We start from the raw sequence: 24,429 nt of genomic DNA on the forward strand, positions 1-24,429 counted from the left end.
TATGATATAATAGCAATAAATCACACCCAACAATGGTATACCACGAGATTTTGACCAGTTCATGACATATATGCACTCCCTATCGCTCATGCATAAATGTCATGAACTGGTCAAAATCTCGTGGTATATCGTCGCTGGGTGTGTTTGTTGCTTACAATGAAGCAGACTTGATCAAGAATTCCTTATGCATATAGAAAATTATTTCCTTCAAAATATGTTCTGCAGAATGCAGTCGTTAGAGTTTTGTAGATCTTGTCTACTTCATTTAAAGTTCACAGTACTCGGGTTCCCACAAATGCTGTGATGTTCTATTTTTATATTTTTGTTTCAACTAAAGTATTTTCTCATTGCACTCAATTAACTGTGTAATTTTGTGAAGAAAGTTGAGAGCTATACCAATAAAAGGTGCTCCATAATATTGCAGAACCATGTGCAGTGAAATTTTTCCAGAACATCTTAGGTTGAACACAATTGTCACAACAGACTGTACTGTGGTTATAACAATGTGATTTCATTCAAGAAAGTGCATTGATGAACAAACAGTAAATTACCCACAATTCTATTTAATTTGTACCACTGAAGATTTTTTTCCAGTAACTCTTTCTGCTGTACATATAAGAAATAATGTGAAGCATCTAAATAATCAATAGCTAGTAAAATAATGCTTTAGATGTTTCAGGAAAATTTTCAAAATAAGTATTATATAACCCATTATAAACCAAATCATGGTCTGCAGGTACTACAAATGCAATACATTTGGGAAGCAAGTTATAGAGAAACTGAATGGATCTCTCTCATGATATTCTCTACAAAGTTATGATATAAATTTTGTGTGTCACCTGTATTTGAAAAATTCAATATTTTTTGTTTTGTAAAACAGGTGCAACTGGTCTCATAACTTTCTATAACACAATAGCCCTTGTCCAGCGAAAATGCTATCTTCTCTCTCAATCTACCATAACTTCTCGAATCATCCTACATGGGAATAAAGAAGCATGGTGATTTTCAAAGTATATTTTCAATATTGCTGTAAAAAGTTAGTTTATTTTATTTGTCTACACATAGAAAGACATGCTAGACTTCACCAAGGAATATCCATGGTACAAACCGTAATGAATCATGGGATATCTCTAGTGCTGTTGACCATGTCAAGTTTGCAGTTTGATTGTAGCAAATTAGCTTGTCATGTCAGTATGCTAGCTATGCAGCAGTAGGTTGAGCTAAATCTGCATCAGCTTGGTTCCCCTAGCCTGGTAACAACGGGCACTTTGATGATAATCATTGAATAAAATATTGAATTTTAAAGCAGTGTTCGAAATAACACCTGTCCGGCAGTCCGAGACTGGTTGTTTTTCTGCCGGACTGGTAAAATAAAAAAGTTACCAGTCCGGTGGACAGGTTGACTTTAGCGTGGGGAGTCTTCTTTAAAACTATGTCTGCTATTTTTCTCCGGGCTCCCATTCAAATTTTATGGCAAGACTGTTTTCTTTCCCGTAAATTCATCCTACTCAACAGCGCATAACAAAATACTTAGGCACATAAAAGTAATCGCAGTATCAGGACTGGTAAGTTTTTGGCAGGACAGGCAACTTTTTGAAGTTACCAGTCCTATTGACTGCTTGATATTTTCCACGAATTTCGAACACTGTGAATTTGTAATCCCAACATGGTCTATATGGACACATCCCTTTGGTAATTATGGTTTCCATGCCAAATATCTATTACCTTCACCAATGGCAATTTCATGGCGATTAGTACAAAACTTTGTAACTGACAGGTTTGTAATCAACAACTTATGGGTGCCTACTATATTGACCGATAGAAATCCATACACTGGCATATACAGATAATAATATCATTCTCAAAATTTGTGTGTGCTTGGTTTTAAATAAGGTTGGAACTTGTCTGAAATGATAGGGAATTTGGTAAACAAAGTGAGGCAGCTAGCTAGCATATACTGAGACACCACTTCAGTAGATAAAATTTCGATCAAAATTCACCAGGAGACACTATTATTAACTAGGTCTCTATTACAAAACTGGTTTGCTCCATTTACTGTAGTTTTAAAATAATAAGTATGCATGCTGCAACATTTTATAATTAAATCAGAAATTAAGATATTTGAGCTAGGTTGTGACATAATTTCCATAGAGTTACTTAATCTTTCATCAGTGAGGGTCATCAACTTTTGGATGCTGAGAAAACCGATCACTTTTGCGACAGTCTGCAAAAGACTCTGACATGAATGATGTATCGACTGTCTTGTCATTGTTTCCTACATATCAGATAAGAAATCTTCAAGCTTTTCATACTACCATGCACAATGTTGTGCCATGTGCAAGGCCAAATGAAAATTCATGTCTGACATTGATAGAGGGCGCTCCTTGCAAGGGTTTATTCCTGCCATAGATCATTCCAGGGTCTATGCTCCAATACAGTTGAGCAGTTTACTTATGTATTTGTGTGTCCTTCTATCTTGGTGTTTGATAATTTGAGAGTAAGGACAAGGCTTTACTTTATTTTAGGAATAAACATGAGTTCATGTAATATTTTATAGTTAACTTAGAAGCAATACTTTAATGTAGAATCCTTCTAAAATTGTCAGCAAACACATACAGACACACGCAAGAGCATCAAGTAAAATCATTATTATACACTCCCCAATACACTCTATGCTGTGGAGTACTTATTGTTTGAAACAAACTACTCACCATGTGACTTGTATGTCAAACACACACCACCAGTTTTCAGCACAAATCTTTTGAAAATTTTCCTGAGTGCCACCTGTACACTTGAAAGATCGGTCGCTCGAGGATGCTCCCTACGCTCCCCTCGTCTAAGAGGGGAAGCATAAAGAGCGCCCTCGAGCGATGGTTCTTCCAGTCTAGACTCTCTGATTCTGGAAAGACAATACACCAAGACGACACCACCACATTTTCTCAAACAAAACAAGATCGACTACAAAGTCTTAAGAACAACACGTGACATCCAAAATGCATTTACACATTGCTGGTCAGTTTATTTGTTGTCAACCGTAAGAACCGACATAACATTTGTGATGAACTACACCTACACTTTATGACTATCGATAAACTTCTTGTCAAAAAATTCTTCTCCTTCATCAGAAGAAGAGTGTGTGTGGTATCGTGCTAATCGAGTGGTTCTGAAAATACGTACAGTATATAACAATAGGTCCATGTAATAGCTTGTTAATATTTAATAATGGCAACTAAAACAATTTCCATGATTTTTATGGAAGTAAAATTGAGTCATTTCCAAAAATCTACAAAACATTGCTTGGAAAACAAAAATAACAGCAAAAAACTTGACAATTTCATATCCTGATGTAAATTTAATATACCTGCAGAAATCAGACAACTAGAAATGTTGCAAAACCCAGAAAACAGTCAGTGTCAATACATGCATTTACAAAATCTCAAGATTTGGAGGTGTCATAGTTAAAAAAAGAAGCTATTCTTGTTAAATAACTGAATAGGTAATATTAAAACTCTAGACGGATGGTTTGAAGGGGACATCACCAAGTATCTAATATCCAAAACTGGTTTTACATGGTGTCGATGTCAGACTTTGATGTTGGTGATTCACATCTTGGAGGAAATATATCCTTATCGTACCGATAATTAGAAGATCACTGCACATATGATATGCAACTACTTTTATTATTTTTTTGCGAGATTATTTTTATTGAATATGGCACCATGTTTGTTAGAAATAACAGTTAAAATTTGCAAGACCAGAATCAGAAAGCTGGAACTTTGAAGAATTTCAGTGCCAGATCTCTTCAGTAAGGTTACATTTAACACATGTAATTTCCAAGGACAAAAATTCCTAAACAAAGTGATCTTCAAATTTTATGTTTCTGCAAAACTTCTCTCGGTGCAAGATGTGACGTGCTGTGTTTTATTCTTTCAGAATTCCACAGTTTTATTTTTCACAATTGAGTTACACAAGGATGGTGGCCATTTCGAATTTTAAATAGCAGTAAATGTTCAGGCAATTTGTTTCTCTGATACCTAATTTTGCATGGTGACCCCTGATTTTCATTCTTGATTTCAAAAGAAGTGGTTTCTAGCGTCCATGGGAAACGTTTGAGCAAAAGTTTAAATCTTTCAATCTCAAGGTGCATACTACCTTAAAGCTCAATCTTAATTCATTCAGGTACATACAAGTTACTTTGCAATATTTTGGCCAGGTCAACAGTGTGACCTATGACCTGTCAGTCACCCTATGACATGCTGACTACTGTTGTTTTCTGGGTTCACAATGTAACACATTCCGTCTATGCTTTCCAACAAATTACTTCCACTCATGTATTTCACAGAAGGTCAAATTAAAACAAGAACATAAAATTGAAACTTTCTCTTGTAGAAAGAAAATTATTGACTAAATTACACACCAGTGTTCTCATACTATTTTACAATCAGGCCCTGACCTTTGACCCTATATTCAAAGGACTAATAATATTTAGTTAACACCATTAATTTTACATTACAATATGGGAGCAACACTTGTGGGTGAAGGTAACCACCCATGTAAAATGGGTGATACCATTCTACAGTTGTGAGGGTAGGATAAGGGGTATTCAATTTCTAGCTAAATAGTCAGCTAATTGCACAATACTTTTTCTGTATACCATGGTTTCTTAAAAGAATACAGAGGTACATTTGATGCTTTAACGTACCCTGTCTTTTAACTTTTGGAAGGAATTTTTGCGAGTTTTGATTTCTGAATTCAAAGCCTGAACGGAAATATTGACTTGTAAGAAATTGATTTTTGCTATTTTCAGCGTTAAAAAAACTACAATCACTGTTGAAAAGATTCATGGCAAACTTGAATAAGAATTTTGTAGCAAATGAGGCGACTTCAAAGAAGAGACTGTCAAATTTCTTTTGACAAATTGTCACCTTGCAGTATAAACAGTGAATGAATACAGTCACAATGATGATCTCCATCTATCAAGGGTATGAGAAATTGGTGATGAAATTGATGCTAAAAAACATTGTTCACAGGACACTGGAGCCAACCACCAATCAATATACAACATACAGGAATTCGCAAAGCATGTCAGCCAATCAAAACAAAGCTTACAGAACTTTGCATTGCTACAGAGGGTGTGTACCGATGGATGTCCCAATCCTTTATGAATAGCAGTGGTAATCACCACTTGTGTCTTTGACTTCTCTGCCAAAAATCACTGTGAGAGTTCAGAATCTCGCTTTCTGACTGAGATGAATTTCGAAAAAAAGAAACAAGCATCTTACTTTTTACAGTAAATAGAGTAAGTGGTGTTCGTTTGTGTATTTTTTTCCACCATCATCCCCATATCAATTGTTTCAGTCTGTACCCACAGTGTACAGTTGGTGCTAATTTTCCCAGTATTTCAGCTATTCCTACATTCCCCATCAATGCCACTACATTCCAGGGAATAGCATGCATCTCAAACTATATCAACTATGTATTTCATTATGTAAATTAAATAATTTTTGTATGTGTATTTCAATGTTTTATCATTTCTGAAAAGTCAATACCATATTCTATATTTTGTTAAAATGACAATTTCATGGGGAATCATGGGCAGACTTCAATTGTGAAAGAAAATTATTGGAGGAAAGAAAGCCTGTAAATCTAAACCTTAGCATCTTGTGGTATGTATCTATGCTGTGCAGAACAAATTGTAAAGAAACATATGGTAGCAAGGTTTGTGTTGAACTTGGCATTATGAAAGTTTTCAAAGACAAAGTCTACTTTTAAATTATTGTTGCATAATCCAATGGCTTTTGTTCTGGTACTGTACAAGAAATTATCATGTTTTTAGGTACAGCCGTTATCTGACATGTTGACAAACAATCTTGACTGTGCATTCAGTCATTCTTCTTACTTAAAAACATTCCCACACCTTGCTACGTGTAGTTTGGAATAGTCCCACTTTATAACCTGTAGTGGAGTATTCCATCTCACCATGTCTTTGGGGGGAGGGAGGGGGGGAAGTGAAGTGTAGAGAGACACATTGGGTTCTTTCCATAAAGATTTGGGATCGATCAGTGGGAATGAATGTACAATGGGAGATTGTGTTGTGAATGTAGAGAGACATGCTACAGGCATTGGTTGAATTAAGAGATGGAAGCTCTTCACAGCAAGCAGTTGACAATAACCACTTCCAGACTTGATTACTTGGTAGTTTTTCTAGGTTGAAATTTTGCAAGGACTTCAACAACAGCCACTATTTTTACGAGAACTTGACTCTCTGCTAACTGAGACTGCACTGGGATCTGTACTTGAGTCTTTCTGTGGGGTCTGTGGGGAAGAAAAAATAAACAGCAAAAAATATTGGTAACATATCAGAAAATCAAAGAATATATTTGTATGTGGAATCATGTCTGCCAAGAAACTTAAATCCTTGAAGTGCAATCTCTGGTTCTCAATTCAACATATCACTGGCACTGCAGAGATGGGATACGCAAAGTTAACATCCCTAATGACATACAATACCATACATGTGGAGGCTGGGTAAGTCCAGATATAAAAGTATTCATAAATAGTCTGGTGAGACACTAACCTTCCTTAGAATATCTTCAGCTAACGTCATGAACGCTTTCTCAACATTTATATTCGACTTAGCACTCGTTTCCAGAAATTTAATATTATGCTCTCTTGAAATCTGTAATGAAATACACAAGCTTTGTAAAAACACACTGTCACACATCAAACATTGTGTGTTGTACAAGGTGAGTGATGTTAATGCCAAGACTTTACTATTTTGTTTGAGTTCTTGTTCGTTTTACATTTCACCTACCATTCTGAGTTACAGGGACACATTTCAGTATAGAAACAAGTATGACCTTTTGCTGACAGGTTACAGACAAAACTTCACAGATAACTTTCATTATAAGTACAAATCATCATATATTCTGTCACAGACCTTGCTATGCTACACAGCTTCAAATCTCTGATTTTGGCCAATATACCTTCCATGAGCTGACTGAGCCAGCTCTGCGTGTAGGTCATATTTTGGAGGGTCTATGTGTAGGTGTAGCCAAGTCAGGCTACCTTAACCCTATCACTGCTATAGTATGGCCGTAACCCTTTGTTGTAAAAAGTGAGATTAGAGCTGTTTAAAGAAAACTGGAGATGAACAAGTCAAAAACCAAGACAGGAAAGGGATACACTATGTAGCCAATGAGGGGCTATAAGAGAGTCTACAGTAGAGCTGAGACATAATGAACTTGCCCTTCAAAGTACCTTCAGCATGTTTCATTTCATTTGATACTTGATCCAGCAAGCATATGTAAGTAGTCAGTATCCGTTTGACGAATATGGAACTCAAACACAACATCTGAAGGTTGATGATTTGACTTTTAATCTGCCATATTCTTCAGCGTGTTTGGCACAGATGTTGTTACAGATTTGGCTTGCTGAGAGGGAACAAACAAAGACTTGTTCTTTTAAACTAAAATCATACGTAGAGACCCTTCCGTCTAACAACTCATTCAAAGGCCGCTACAGTTTGATTCCATTTATCTATTGGCTTTCTGATTTGACAATTCAGATGCCCCCTCACTGCAGAAATTCAAATTACTAAAGCATCACTTTGCCATTGTCTGATTTCTACCAGGCTCTCTCACAATCCTTCACTTACTATGCAGCTGTTTGCCCAATACAGATTGACCTCAACGACCCCCCTGGGGTCAACGGCTTGGCCTAGAGACATTGCACACCGTGATCTTGCAGGCTATGCCAGCTTGCTTGCTGAGTTAGGCTGCACTGACAATAGAGGGCGCTTCTACAGCCAGAATATGTTGGGGAAATATGTAGCAACAGTTGGGCTGTCAGGGAAATACAGCACTTCCTGCATATGACCTTCCAGCTTGGGATTTCAGTTGCTGTGAATTTAATTTCTACACACGCCAACCATACATTTACTGACACAGTTCATGCCAGATTGCAAATACACCAAATAGTTTAAATATTCAAGAGAAAATGGCATTTTGCCTGTAATTTGTCTATTCGAAATATCTTACATTGGCAAAATGAACTTTGGTTTAGAGTTAAGTATCATGGTCCCAGAAAATGGCTGCTTGAAAACGATATGAGATGTTACTCACCGATTCTCCCCTTTCCTTGGCAATCATTCGTTTATCTTCCATATCACATTTGTTGCCTAGTAACATCCTCTCAACATCTTCATTTGCATGCTGAATATGAAAAAAATTTAGAAAATTTGTCATTTTCTGCCATAAAAAAAATCACAAACTGTTTGTACATTGTAATATTTATCAGATATCAAAGCTGGTAAAACCGATATGTATAAATGAAAACTTCATGATACAAGACAGGTTAGCTACTTGTGTTGACCAATTCTAAAATCTGTTGAGTAAATGAAGTTTACAATGTCTTGTTTTTATGAAAATATGTCTAATTTTTCTCCACTGAGTTCATACAAAGTATAGCGGTCGATTGGAATTTCAGATATTGGTAATTTTTAGGATACTTGTTTCTCTAATGTCAATTTCACACAGTGAGCACTGTTTTTTTTTTCTCAAGGGCATCGTTTAAGGTTTTCTTGACGGAAAGTTACAGCAAATGTTTCAAATTTCTGTTTTGAAATGCATATCAACTTACATGTACCAATCGATAGCTTTAAACTTTATTGACCATTTTTTCAAAGGCAAAATATGTGTCTATGGTCTCTGGTCTATGTAAGCTTGCGTACAGACTTTGACATCACACGGTTCAAATTGTTATATGTTTGTGCATGTGAAGCAATATCATGTTTCCTAAGAATTATTCTTCTGTGTGCATTTAAAAAACCTTTCACACACAGCTAAGTGTCTTAATATTAACCCTTTTTCTGCCAGACAGTATCACTTCCCCATCTGCAAAGTCAGTAAAAATCAGTTTAAGCCAACACCATATGAATTTTAATTCCCTGGGCTTGGTCTGTTCTAGCTGCTTTTTTAAGTCTGTGCAAATCATGTTTACAGTATCTCTGTTTCCAGGGGCCTTCAAATGTATAATATTTTGTCAAAATGGACCATATGAGACACTGACATGTTGTGCTTCACTAGTTTTAACCCTTTGAGAGCCAAAGTCAATGTTTGTTGCCTATACCAAAATATACACCAGTCAATTTTTTTCTAATTTTTGCTAAAATTTTGATATAAATCTGAAGCCAATAAAATGTGATGTTCATTTGGTCAAAAATTGTCAAAAAAATTACAGAAAAATTTATAAAATTTGTGAAATGTTGCACACTATAATTTTAGTGGGAAAAATTGCAGCGCTCAAATGGTTAACAAACTTGACCTGATGGTGACATACTAACTTGGCAGGGTAAGGGTTAATAATTCTACTCTATCTAGCTCCATGAAGCCACGGATGGCTTTATCCAAGTTATCCTATCCGTGTACAGGGCATTTGACAGGTCATATGTTTAACAACTTTATTCACTTTCAATGAGATATCAAATTTATCAAGGACATGCAATGATTTCAAATCAAGGATATGTCATAAAAGTCGTCCTGAACTCATGCAGGATGAGGCCTATCATTTCCCATTTATGTATTCTAGTTTTGCATCATGGGTGAAGTGGCGACACTTGAATCTTGTGTGAGCTGTTCTAGAGTTGGACACTGACTCATGGCAGAGTGATGTGTCTTATTATTTCAACACTTCCCTTGCCCTTCCTCTTCCTCATAAGACGTAACTTTCATGAGGAAATCCACCATGTGTTAACGATTTCCTGATCAAAATGTCACATTCTTGGCGACAGCATCAAACTGACACAATTTCTGATGCTTTTTTCTCGTGTAACTATAAACTATGCTGGAGGAAACGTTTTCAACTCGGAAAAGTAACTTTTTCGAAAAGACATTCCTTGGACTGACAAAAAGCTTGTAATTTGAAAATACATTGTAATTTGATAGAATTAATATCACTGGATTAAAAATATTCATTGAAATATGGGAATATTTGTGAATTGGAAAATTCCAAATTCTGGTTCTGAGTAAAGGTTTTCAATAACCAAGATTGGTCACGGCCTTCAAACTTTACATGAATAAATCGATTGTTGGATATTGTGATCAACAATTTTAAATAAATCTGAAACAATTTAGTGGTTCAAGTAAATCAACTTGTCAAAAGAATGAGGTTTTGAACGTTGCAGGTCACAGATTTTGAAGTAAAAATAGCAAAAGATCGTGGTTTCATTTGGCAGGAAATGCAAATTGCAACACAGTATATCACAAAGAAGTGCTGTTAGTAAAGCCTATGTAACTTCACATTCTATGATTTCACTTCAGAAAACAAACACCATACTATATTTCAAACTGACAAAGTCTCCCTGCTATCTTAATGTCCTTAAAATCAATAAAGTTAATTCAGTGGGTCATAAGTTCACTCCCACACGATGTCAAAATTGATGTTTGTAATATCTGTTATTAAATATTTGTCAAGCATCTCTGTTTATTTCTTACAACTCTCTATAATTGATAGAAACTGAAATTGTCTGACTTCAGAGTGAAACTGAAAAAATGACCTCATTCTACGAAAAACACTACCCGATGTCATTTATAAGGACACTTAAACATGTACATTGTATGTTGTTTGGTGAACAAATTCCAGGTATACAGTCTTCAATACAATGGACACTACTGTCACAGTGGTGTGGCATGTGACTAACAGCCTATAAATAGACATGAATAAATGGACCTTGGGCAAAGGTCACGGGTTGTAATTCCAAAACAATTAAAAATAAGTTGGTTATTCTCATTCAAATGTTTATCAAAGTAATAAAGGAATGAAGAAGTTGCAATGTTTTGGAAAAGTTTCATGACCTCACGACTCAGAATAGACAAAAGATTCACTGATGTATTCATGCTGCACCATATCTGTGTACATAACTACATTGATTTGAGGTTAGGGTCAGAGATGGCACAGCTCCCTGGACCTACACACGACTGAATCTCTCAATCTAGATTCAGAAAAGTTTATAATCAATCAATCCATCAATCAATTAAATGGATTTCTATAGTGCCAAACTCCAAACCACAGTAGTAATCAATGGTGACTTGCAGTTATTCAGTGTTCTCTGCTAAACAGAAAAGTTTTGATCAACAAAACAATATCAGAAATGAGTTCACATTCTCATCTCTATAGTGACACAAGGTAAAGTCATCATTTCATATCTATGACATGCAAAATAGAAATTTTCTGGCCTTGCTCATCATATCACTGGTAACGTGTGTATAACACATGAAATTTTCAAGAAATTCCACAATGGATGCAGAGGACCAATCAATCTTGTTTGTACAATGGCACAATCCTTCAAATTATTTATAATCTTTGTGATCTCATAAAATTGTCACAAAGTCATTTTACACATTTTTAAACCATTGTCTGAAGAATAGCGCAATACTTCATGACCACAAACAGTGGAATGTAGAAGCAGAACAACATACAACAGGAATGCTTTCGTTGAATCTTAACAAATGTGAAAGTGACAATCATCTCATAGACAGATAAAGCAAACTTGCTCACATATTAAACCCTTATCAGCATAAATGTCACATATTCACTTCTACATGTACATTCACTGTAATATTGTTGCATTTCTTTTTTCAGAGTAACTTATAGCCACCTTTTTCTACTTTGTCATGGTTTTTGTCACTTATCATGTCTTAGCAATTTGCCATGCTTTCTCAGAATTATTTTAGTATTCTTGAGAAGCAACCTCCCTACAAGCACATAACCTGTATCAAATGTATCATAAATTTTTGGCTAAGGAAGATAGCTTCTTCAAATATGAAGCTATAATAAAATTTGTTCCGGTCAAGGAGTCCTGTATGGGCTGGTTGAATCTGAGCACTTTTCATGGAAATATACTTTTGATTCCCCTTGAGTAATAATTCTAAGAATCTGCCTTTACAGCAAAAGCCAAGATACAGAAAATGCCGATACAATCAGATATTATATGAAGATGATTACGTAACGTTACATGTTATATGCGCAGTACAATATAGTTGGTAAGGATTTTCAATGATGAATAGATACATAGGTGTTAATATCAGTCAACTTGATGACAGAGCTTTCACACTGTAAGTGACATTGCTATCTACATTCCCTCCCAATGTTGGTGACATCACTGTCCATGCCACACTACTGTCTACATCAGCAGTACTACCTATTCTGACATTGACACATGTACTTTGCTGTCTACATCACAGTCCTACTGTCATTGATATTACTATCTGCATATCATAGAACTCCACACCGCATGGACGTTCACTAACCAGTATCCTATTTTGCCGTAATTAATCATTCTCAAATCTAAAAACTGATGACACCATCCTGGTATAAATGAAACTAGAAAACACAATAAATGCAAAGTAACGGACAGATTCTGTTGAATGATGAGTATTGGTATTTTGTTATTCCATGGATCAAAATGAAAATCCTGAATGGATAAAGTGATTATATATGATTCAATATTCACAGGGCGTTGCCATCATGAACAACATTCACGAGGCAATTCATTTTAAACAGAAGGTTTTATAAACATCAGTAATACTTGTAATCATTGGCAGAATAGATGAAATGATCATGAACAGGACTTTTATTGAAGTAACAATGTGTCACATCATGATTTAAAATTCCTCTTTAGTACATGATAGCTGCATAAATACTAATCTCTGCAAAACAGTCATTATTTATAAAAAAAATTGAAGTCACAGAGTTATAGTGACTTTGAACAGTTTCTTTCATTCCATACCATCAAAGTTTAAGGTGTTTGAAGACTGCATATCAACTATACTTCATGCAAATCTCTCAGAAATACAACTAAAATTCCTAATTACACATTTATAATAATACCTTATTAACACACAATTCCTGGAGGAATAAAACAGGGTTATACAATAAATGAAAACAGATCCACATAATACAAAACAAACACGAGGAAAATATAAAAATACACTAGCAGGGATTCATGGGTAATTTGAGTGGCTTTGAGTGGTTTGTCGTATCTGTACACTTCTTTTCAGAAGCTGCGCAACATTAATCAATGATTAGTAACTGTCAACATGTGAACCTGAAATGATGTGGCAAAGTAGTTTGGATGATGATTGAACGTCTGGAAATTTGATACATCAAAATTTCAGATGATGTATCTAACCTTCAGGGCAAATTGATCATATTCTAAAAGTGAGTCACCAAGCCACCAAAACTTGCCCTCAATTTTGTCTGTTTTGTGAATCTGCAACAAGTTGTATTCTTTGACAACAATTCAAACCACCTTGCTACATATTGCATAACTATTTCCTGTCTGTACATTGTTTATGGTTTCTGATAGACTTTGCTCAAGTTTTCATAGAACCCTGACAAATCTTACAATTTTCATAATTTAACCTATTTTCCCATGGAATTAAACAAGGAACAGTCAGTATCCATTCTTAAAAAGAGACTGGCAGCGGCATTTGGTTTATAAATTAAATTATATGAATAAGTTACAGATATCAATAGATACCTCTTACAATATTCTATATCACGAATACAACATGAAATATTGACCGTAATTTTCCAGGAAGTTCAACAGTTGCAGATTTATATTAAATGTAAGAAGTTCTTGATGAAACATCTTGATGACATGTTTTCATTCAAAAATACTGATATATCAATGATTTTTAACATTTTGTCAAAGTGCTTTCAAAGGAAATACAAAATGGACATTCTTCACTCTGAAGACAAGAGCATGAGAGACCAATTTGAAATTTTACAGTGCTAATACAATGTCACAGTGGGAAGGCTATATTCAATGTTCTTGTAAGATTATCTGCTGTGTTTCAATGTCACGAATTTTCATAAAATTTGAACAATAAAAATTTCATAAAATCACACATTTTGTAAATTATAGTACACATACTTGATAAAGATATGCAGTTACAACATAACCTTGATAGAATATTCTAAACACTAATTGCACTTAAATTTAAAATTCTAAATAGTTAAAATTCTGTGATGGAAAAAAGATAGAAAGGCCAAGACATAAATCTCTCTCGTCTTTTGTTGTTTGATTCAACAGACACAGGAACTCCTGTCAGCAGTTTTCCATTTTTGACAATTTGCCAGAATTCAATGAAGCTAAACACTTCCTGGATGTGCAGAATATCAGGATATATTGTTACAGGGGTGAAAGGTCAAGCTGAACGCCGCTTCATCAAAACAGATAACTAGGTAACTTGATAATATTGAATAATAAATGTTTAGCATCACTGACTTGGACAAAACTTCACATTCAAGGATAATATTATTGATTTGCTAAAATTTCACCCATGACAAAACTGATTTATCATTTGATGATATAATTATTTTCTTGAAGCAGACTTAAATGATGATAGTATATTATCATCAACCGCTCCTTGGAATTCAGTGAGTACATTAATTTACACTCTGTTGATGGGGACAATTGGAACCTGGTCATCAATCTTGCTTGAAAAGTGAAAGTGTTTATGAGGATACATGTGTCTGCATGTATAGGAGGAAATAGAACTAGAAGCCAGTGAGATTTCATTTGCTCAAAGTGATTACAGTACCAGGCACTGGCTGCTTAGTGCACTGAATTTAATTAAAAATCTTCTCATACAAAAAACTGCAAATTCATTCACACACCACTCAAATTTGTAGCAAAATATTTTCTTTTCAGTGGTCAACAGCAGTTTAATATGATACAAACACACAGACTAATAATCAAAATTTTTTCACATATTTTCTAGTTGAGTCTGTTGTAATTAGAATTATATCAAACTACATGTGAAAGTGCAATTATGTTAATATGTGGGTGTATTTAATCTGGCTGGTTGTAACTTAAAATTCATATTTAACTTTCACAAGTTTCAGCATTTTATCATCCCTCGATGAAACAAATCTAGTTGTAATTTGCCATGGTTGGTTCACTGAACATAAAACAGGAATTAAATTAACATGCAAACAAGCATCGAATGAGACGAAAGGTGTCAAGTTGTCACGACAACTTTCTTTGTGCATTGTGGGTAATAATGAGAATTTACAGAACATTTTAAAATCAAAGAAGAAAAACACAGGATACTTCTACATGTGAATGTTGTGAATATACCAGTATATTGAGTGCAGTTCAAACAGCAACACACTGTATGATTACAATACAAGTGACATGCAAAACTATCTGTAAGTGGCCCACAGAAATCAAAAGTCTGTTGAATTTTACAAAATTCCCATTAAGTGTTTATTCAATGCCATGTAATAACTTCTCTACATTTTTTGTACTTTACTAATACTTTTCCTGGTCATTGATGTTTTTAGGCAGTAAATGCAAAAAAAAAAATGAAATTCAAACCCACAAGTACTTTGCTTTACAGAATTAAACCATTTCCTCTTAAAACAACATGAACAATGGTCAGACTTCAATGTCACTCACTGGACTGTTAAGCTATTGTGCACCATGGGTGTTTGAGGTTTTTCTGATTGTTTTAATTTCAACAAAGCAATTGTTGTTATCCTTCATAACTTGGCGTCCTTTTAGATATGTATATACAGTCATACATAAGTCTATTATGAACAAATAATAATTCCATATGATATACAGGCTCTGTAAAAATCCTTGTTACGTACGAAAACCGGAAACACACACAAAGTCACACACTAATTGGGAAAAATATTACCATGATTTCGGGGGTACTGTGAAAACACACACACACATACACACATGCACACACATACACATATACATCTAGATATGACAATGGCCAGCATAGGTACCTGAAGGTGGCAAAACTAGTACAACCAACCATTGGTTGTTCCAAAATACAGAAACACATTACCTGGAACTGTAACCTGATATACAGATACCTTCAAGTATAATATTATGACATCCCTATGATTTGATATACTGATTGATATCCTGCAAGTATAATATTATGACATCTCCATGATTTGATATACAGATATCCTGCAAGTATAATATTATGACATCCCTATGATTTGATATACTGATTGATATCCTGCAAGTATAATATTATGACATCCCTATGATTCGATATACAGATATTCCATATGTGGTGACCATATGGTTGGATATCTGTCACTTGTAATACTTAAGTATTCTCACAGTCAATTAGAGAATGAACAGACATCAAACTGGAGTCATTTAAGTTCTACTTGATTACATGACAAGTATGATTCTAAGATACCTTTGATGGTTTTATACACAGATATCATATCGGTATGATGTCTGTACAGATCAACATTCCAATGGACATGAATATCCAAATGGTTTGACTTACTACATCCTTCAGACAGAACCCTGGCATCCCTTTATCTGCATGGTATCTTCCATTACTCTCAAGCAAGGTATGGTGATATTTCCATACACAAACATCTGTACCTGTTTGGCATATCACAGCTGATATACCAATGTTCTACTGACCAAAATTGTACTGTACAAATCTGTCAACAGTAAGGTCTGGGCTGCAATGTACGGTAATATTGCCTGATATAAGGTAAATGCTTACCTCGTCAATGTTTCGTAGCCATTTTGTGATATTGTCAAAGGTTTTAGGTTGAGTGATGTCATAGACCAGCATAATTCCCATGGCCCCTCTGTAGTAGGAGGTTGTGATAGTGTGGAAACGCTCCTGACCAGCTGTGTCCCATATCTGTAGTTTTATCTTCTTTCCTTGCAATTCAACTGTTTTGATTTTAAAATCAATTCCTGAAAATATGAGAACATATCTTATCAAAGTACTGAAATCTGCAAAAAACAATGTTATGTTTAGTGACAACATGTAAACAGCTATTATCCATTGGTATTTATAAATTATTCTGAGGAAAAAAAGAAGTTTCCAAAACTTGTTCCTCCAGCCAGTCAACGGGGAAGGTAACAATTGTTGGCATGGTAACATGGTCAATCAATGGATAAAATTCTTCATGTTGGAAGGTCAAAGCTGAAAAGGTGACCATCAAAGTAACACGCAACATACACGTATGATCTAAATTTGGTTTGAATAAAGAATGGAGCTGGAACAGAGACCTTGTGTCAGAAGGGTACTTCCTTCACTATACAGCATGCTCTTTTCAGAACGCTCCTTTGAATTTTGATATACAGAACAAAAGTAGGCTGATCAAGAAATATCTAGTTACTGAAGAATGCCAATTACATAGCAAAGACTTATCTGATACAGAGTGAAAATATTTAAAGACACAAGCAGCTTGAGGCTTGATACCAGAGTTCAATAAACACCACTAAGTAAAGCTACCGTAAATACAATACTGTAGGCACCGCACAAAATTACCAACACTGATTTTTGATTTTTGAGTACTGTCAATGTGCATAATTATACGGTGACAGTTCTGGAGCAATAATTTCTCTGTATCGATATTCATTGCATAACATCAATATTTAACTAGACTGGACAAAGGAACACAAAGAACAATACCAAATTGCTACATAATATTCCGAGTCATGTGAAAAATCATGTCCTACATAAGATTTACCTTGCCTTAAGTTTGAAAAGTAAATATGGCAACTGTATTATTATTGTTAACACAACCAGGCTTACAGCCAAGAGTTTTGCACAAAAAGACTGTCCTTTATCCATAGGCCACAGTTCCTACTTGAATATAATATTACTTGGATTTCCTACAATATACATATGTTGAAGTATTTCCTGTTATGGTGAATTTATACTGAGCAGGGCCTTTAAGTATGAAATCTAAATCACATGACTTGTACATGGACAGTAACATTGCTATGAGGAAAACACTAGGGCAAGATATAAATCAGAAATGAACAGTGCTGCAATTTTTCCTACCAAAATTTTAGTGCAACATTTTAGCGAATTTTATGAATTCTTCTGTAATATTTTTGATAATTATGGACCAAATGAACATCACATCTCATTGGCTGCAGTTTTTTATCAAAATGTTTGCAAACATTTGAAAAAATACATCCGCACATACATACATACATACAGACGCCACCGACTCACCGTATAAGCTCTTTTTGGTATTTATATACATACCAAATATGAGCTAAAAAATTGACAGACGTATATTTCATAAGGTCAACACAAACTGACTTTGGTGCTCAAAGAGTTTTAAGAGAACAGTAAACACATGTATACCAGTGTTATGAATCAATGAAATATGTACCCATGCTTACTGAATGAACACAAACTCCAATAATCATAAACAGAAATTTTTATGGGAATGATATGTAACTTGAAACATGGAAAAACACAAACCAAAATTATAAAATCTACTGTCTTAGGTTGATGACGATTTTTCAAGAAAAAGAGAGAACTTTGTTATCTCCATTTGCACATTTTCAGATATTGTATTGAACTGTTTTAATATTCCCTTTCACTGTATACACGTAAATGAGAACTATACAAAGACTAGTCAATTACAGAAAGAAAAATGGTGAAACCACATTAACTTATGCAGGCTAATTACACTACACTGTAGTGCATGAGATTATGGGAGATTCAATAGGAATTGAAGACTGCCATTTTCTTTCATGAAGTAATTAAAATGTTTAAACAGTATTGAAAGCATACAAAAACGAAACCTGTTACAAGGGACATCTCCCTACATCTCCCTAATTGGACGCATTTCTATTGAAGAAGATATTTTTAAGCTCACAATTATGCATCAAACAGAATTTACTTGATTATCATTGACACTTCTCTGATAAGAATGTTTGATGTTCTATGAGGTGTGTGACAGCGAAATCCACAAAAAACTTTCACATCTATGTGTTCTCTGACTGACTGATATGAAACATTATTAGTGCTGTAAAATGAGATGCTCACTGATCAAAGACTCAAAATCAAATTATGAAGAAAATGTCCAAAACTTTACTGATATCCAGCCTACTCTTCTGTAGAGTATCTGTGTGTGATCAGATAGCAAGTTTTTGACAGGACACCGACAACAGTGTCCAAATCCATTTGACTTTTAATGTGTGGAAAAGTTTGTATGGTTTAACCATGCAACATGAATGAATGATGCTGATTGTTTCAAAACAGAACCTTGAAAGTCTTTCAAGTACATGTATATCAATAGGTTGTAAAATCAAAACAGTACTCTTGATTAATGTGCTAATGATTAAATCTCATTATGACCTTGACTTAACGATGCGACTCAGGTTCAAAGGTCAATTTTAGCAATTTTGTTTTTATTTCAAATTTCGAACCACTGACACGTGGTCTTTCTTTTGGGGAAAGGTGTTGGGTCACATCGTACCGGGAAATTCCTGAAATATTACTAAAATGACAAACTATCAGCTACACCGCGTGCCATTATTTCCCTTTGTCTTAACGGTCGCGGATTACCGACCACGATATCTTTGATAAACACGCAGAGATTATGTATAGGCTTTGCGGTGTAGTGCGCATGCGCTAGCTTCAACGTTAAGCCAGCGTTTTGAACTCCGCATGTATCGGTACGGCAAACACGTCGAGCAGACCAAAGCCGACGCTCGCGCTCCGTACCGTCGAAAAAGCAAGCGAGGTCCACAAAAGCGGACCTGAAAAAGACGGCAACGTGCGCAAAGGTCGATTTAAATGTAAAACAGTCCGACTTTGGCTCATACTCCCTGCAATAACGATCAAGAATGCAGTGAAGAGTCAGATTTGGCCGAGGACGCAGACGATAACGGAGACGTGCTCAGTTCAACAACTATGAAAGTATTTGACACGCTGCTTTTCGAACATATTAGGCTATGCTGATTACATACCCGAGTCCAAAAATTAGCCTGAGCGAGATGAAACTTCTGTTAGTTGCGATAATTTTATCACTCTTGCTGTACATGCTTGGTGTTAGTATCGTGTTCTTTTATATTTTAAACTCGAGTTTTCTATCGTGCAGTCTTTTCGTGTCTGCTGAGAAACCTTGAACAACACCGTACCCGACATCACGCGACATTTATGTCAAGGAGTTTCCCAAGCCAGTGCAGGAGTTCATACACACATAATGTAGATTCACAAGAGCAAGTTCACCGATCTGCTAATTTTTCGAAACGAAATGCAAATATTTTTTTATTTCATGCCTTTTCTTTCTTTAAATATAACCCAAAATTTAAATTACGTCAAACGTGAATTGCGAGGGTTCACAAATGATTCTTGTGTGCGTGTTGTCTAAACTTATCAATAATACCAGCAGACTCCACAGCTGCTAGCCGGACCTCAACACTGAACGTACAACAAACCGGCTCAACTTCTAGAAGTGCTGAAACTAGCAATTTTTGATATATGAGGGCAGTCATCGAAAGTTTGACTAAAAGTAAAAATCTCCGAAATAATTATGTGTGCGCTGGTATTGCGCAAGTCGAGTGACTCCACTGTAGACTAGTCGATACTCTGTCTCTCGGAACACGCTGTCGATGACAGCCTGCACTGTTCTACGCTACGGCGTGATATTATTAGTTTGATAAAATCGGTACAAGAACACATATAAATAAAGTTTGAAAAAATAACATGAGTCAATCTCTCCCGTCGTAACGAAGGGCGACAAGTTTGCAGTGCGGTGCAAAAGCTAAGAAAATACGACAGATATTTTATGTTGTCAAGAGTTACGTGTGTTCGTCTCATCTTGAGGTAGGAAAACTAGCAAGTGACGTCCCATTCGCACAGTGTCGGCGCTAACATGAACTTGACAATCACTTTTCACAAAGAACATGCATAAACCTGCATAAATTGCCGATCGCGAGACAGGAAGTAGACAACTTGAGTGTGAATGCCCGACGCGATCGCGCGACGACAGCACATAAGTCTCGATCGGATAGACTTTTTTACGCAAGTTTCGACGTCTTCGTCTTGACTGTGAACTCTGGTAACCAGATTGTAACCGTTGAGACAACAGTATACAGTTAATATGCTAGTTAAACGTTCCGAAAATGGATTAAATCGCTAAGTACCCCTTTGTGTTTGTTGTGTAAATACCACCCACTGCTGGCACTAAGCATTTGCCAGTTCAGTGTATAATTTCTTTCTATTTTCACACGATCTGCAATCCTAAACATATTCAAAATTCCCAAAACTGACTCTAAATATTTCAACTTAGTCCTGGTGTAAGAAAATTCGCAGAAAATGGTGCGCGAGTCGGACTTCTTGGTCACAATGTGTGACGCATAGGTCGTTTACACAAATCGTCGATTTTCTCAGTTCCGTTTTTGGCAGTGCGTACATTATTCAAATAAGTATAAGTCGGCGGCGCCTGGACAGATTAGCCTGATTTTTCACCTGTGGACAGTGAATGAATATATCTGAAAGACAGTGTCTCAGATTTCCGATAAAAGGCCTGGAAGTGAAGATATCCTGACAAACGTGAACAAAGGCCGATAATTTATGCAAAAATCGTCAAGTTGACACTTTGAAGGGGCATTGTGCGAAAACAAAAGCGAATTTCAAAAATCCGGGACACGGTTTTTTGCCAGTATACCCAGCCGTCGATTGCCGTAAACAGATCACCAAGGCCGATTGGAGATTTGTACTTACACTTTTTTGAGTAAAAAAACTAAAAAACACGTGTTTTTGAGTAAAACAGCCGTATGCGCACTGTTTTTAAAAACTAACAAATTTTCTGAACTCTTCGTTGACCGAGCAGATAAAAAAAGTACCACATGTCGGGTGTGTGACCACGTCTTCTTTGTGAAAATGAGGATTGAAAATAAGTGACAATGAACCCGAGTCGCTACCTTAATCTATTCTTTGTAGGTTCAAGAATGAAAGATGCATTAGACTACACCTTTCCTGAAATGCTGAAGATAGTATTTTGAACATCTACAGGATGTCCACAGAATTCAAGCATTCACGGTGACAGGAGGTTTTCAATTTTGAAAACACTGAGTATACATGTTTCTTTTATTATGAGCATGTGTGTAGTCCTAAACTAAGGTACAATTCCATGAAACGATCAAAACCATGAATATATGTTTGGCTTGTTTACTCCTGTCCAGTGTGAGTAAAGTATACATCCATGAAAATAGCTGAAGATATCATTGATACGTTAGTGAAGGTAAAGACATGAGAGTTTCAATATTCCTAACGTGATTTGGTCGATTCTACATGTTTTCAATCGTAGCCAGGAAAGGCCCTGTACGCATCAATCTACTTTATTTGGTCAGTAGCCGGGGAAGCAATGGACGTGGCAACAATATCTCGATAAACGAGCTATCCCATGAATCACCCAACAATGCTTGATTAAAGTAGACAGTAACTTGTGTCAGGACAGACTTAAGATAGTGTCTGTACAATACCAAGACTATGACGTATTCTCACGTTTGAAGGCTGGACTGCAAGTTCCCTGTTATCGCCAGCTCTAGTGAGAAGACATGTAACAACGACGTAATGTCCCGCCTAGCGCCATCAGCCTACAGTACAATGTAGGTGTGGTACATTGAGAACATTCACCCGAACGCGACGTTGTACAGTGTTGGGAAAGGACGACGAACTTTGATAATAATACAAACGATCTTGTTCGGTATTCGGAAGCTGGTGAAAGAAATTCGTTTATCGAACAAATGAATAAACAGAACTCAGAAAACCAGCATATACGACGATGACATTGCCAACCGGACACCCATTGACCGAGACAGACTTTCGTGTCACGAGTTATGTTGACACCTCAAAAGCACAACAAACTAGCAACTTACCTATCGTTGATATAAACGTCGTGTTAAACGCATCGTCTGAAAATCTGAAGAGGATACAGGTCTTTCCCACACCAGAGTCTCCGATTAACAAAAGTTTAAACAGGAGGTCGTATGTCTTCTTTGCCATAATTACAATGTTTGCTAACTCGAGTGTATATTCCTGATTTCAAATCCAAAATGGCTGCGTACCCGGTACCTTAGTCCAATTTACCAAAATGTGACACTTCCGGTTGTTAATTCTTCGTAAGATTTCAATCAAAAGCGTTATTTCACTAAAATGTTAACCTTCTGAATGTACATTCAGCAGAATCGGTTGTCGTTTTATAAAGTGTGTTCACCCATCCGAATTGCGTCGGCGGCATTTGCAGGAGCATGGGATAGAACGGAAATTCAGAAACAGGGTATCAACCTTTGACCTATGATGTCATACCCTAACATGTTAATAACATCCGGGGATTTTGCTCTAAAACGTCAGGTGATCTTCAGATAGACTTTGCTGCTTGACTGTGACATGTCGGGCGGGCGTACAAAAACCAGATCGGCGATCTTTTATTATTCGAACCAAAGAGATAGAGTCCTAGTGACTGGTATGCCGTAACGGCAAACACCGGGTCCTCTTTCGCAACATGCACGGATACCACGTCGCAAAAAATTACAGAAACGAGGCATTTGTGAAACGTAAGCTTAAAAGATCCTAAAATAAAGGTGATGCCGTGAAAATGTAAAAAATATTAGCAACGGACCACTTTTGTTCTTCGAGCAGTTTCGCTGAGGCATTTTCTTCCCGTTACCGTTTGATTTCGAATGTTGCCCCCAGCAAAAAGTGACATACCAGTGGCGCTCATGTATATGTTTTATATCTCTTTCCTTGATCGTCTTTTTTCTTATTAGGCTACTCTTTTATTAATCGAATAAAGCTTGATAACAATGTCCAGTGAATCTTGTTTTTCACGGACGATTCTGACTCGAAAGAGAAAGTGTCTTAGACGAGGAAATGTCAAATTATATTTCCCGAGATGTGATACGATGTTCTTTCGAAGTTGAACCTTTAAAAGCCAAAATCGACATCCTGGTAACACGTGTTTTTTCAGTCATTTTCGGTCTTAGTTTCACTGCATTATTTTAACTTTTTTTCATTTGTATCTAGACCTATTAGCCTACTGAAAATCCCCAGGGATTTTTTTCCTTTTACATGAGTAAGGAAGACAAAGCCTTAAGGGAGAACTACTTCCATTCTCCTCAATTTGGTCACCCAATAAAAGTCTCCAATAAAATAAAGTTAATGCAAAACCTTATTAAAACAAAAAACAGACTTAACAATAAAACCAGCCATAAAATATCTGGAAAATTAATGTTTTGAAAAACGTCTAGGTAATAAAGATAACCACTACAATGAAGGGGCTCAGTACTAGAAATAAAGGGTCGCTTTCTCAGATTAAATCTGTAACGTAAAACTCGCCATAAAGGCGGTGGTTTAAGCTGCCTGATTGGTGCGTAAATGATTATTTCAATCACAGTCCCTGCACACACGCTATACGCCGAGGAACAAAGAAATTTTCTCTAAAAACTCACGTTCATTACGAAAGCAGGGGAGCTTACAAACATTCTAGAGCGTTTAAAACGCTTTTAAGACGCCAAAGTTATACATATCATTTCAGAAAACGTTTCTAGATGTTTTTCTCTGTACTGGAGGATATACAGACAGTTGGAAGACTAAACCACAAAAC

The 24,429-nt window shown here is 35.9% G+C and overlaps 1 protein-coding gene across 1 annotated transcript; it reads right to left on the reverse strand.

Annotated features, from left to right (window-relative positions):
- Nucleotides 1-2,994: 2,994 nt before the first annotated feature.
- On the reverse strand, nt 2,995-23,135 carry LOC139133939 (ras-related protein Rab-10-like). The gene is made up of 5 exons (XM_070700735.1): nt 22,703-23,135; nt 16,560-16,759; nt 8,124-8,213; nt 6,578-6,679; nt 2,995-6,315 (listed from the first exon to the last, which is right to left on the reverse strand). The coding sequence occupies exons 1-5, from the start codon at nt 22,827-22,829 to the stop codon at nt 6,229-6,231; spliced, it is 606 nt and encodes a 201-aa protein (XP_070556836.1). The 5' UTR covers nt 22,830-23,135; the 3' UTR covers nt 2,995-6,228.
- Between the last annotated feature and the right edge of the window lie 1,294 nt (nt 23,136-24,429).

The sequence above is a fragment of the Ptychodera flava genome, chromosome 5 (genome assembly GCF_041260155.1).
Source record: "Ptychodera flava strain L36383 chromosome 5, AS_Pfla_20210202, whole genome shotgun sequence".
Taxonomy (NCBI): domain Eukaryota; kingdom Metazoa; phylum Hemichordata; class Enteropneusta; family Ptychoderidae; genus Ptychodera; species Ptychodera flava.

Bases quoted from the DNA above. Each gene is read 5' to 3' on its own strand.
- LOC139133939 (XM_070700735.1), bottom strand. From the start codon at position 22,829: ATGGCAAAGAAGACATACGACCTCCTGTTTAAACTTTTGTTAATCGGA. The intron at 16,760-22,702 runs GTAAGTTGCTAG...TCATATTTTCAG, and splicing joins GACGTTTATATCAACGATAG to GAATTGATTTTAAAATCAAA. The intron at 6,316-6,577 runs GTTAGTGTCTCA...TCTTCCCCACAG, and splicing joins CTGAAGATATTCTAAGGAAG to ACCCCACAGAAAGACTCAAG.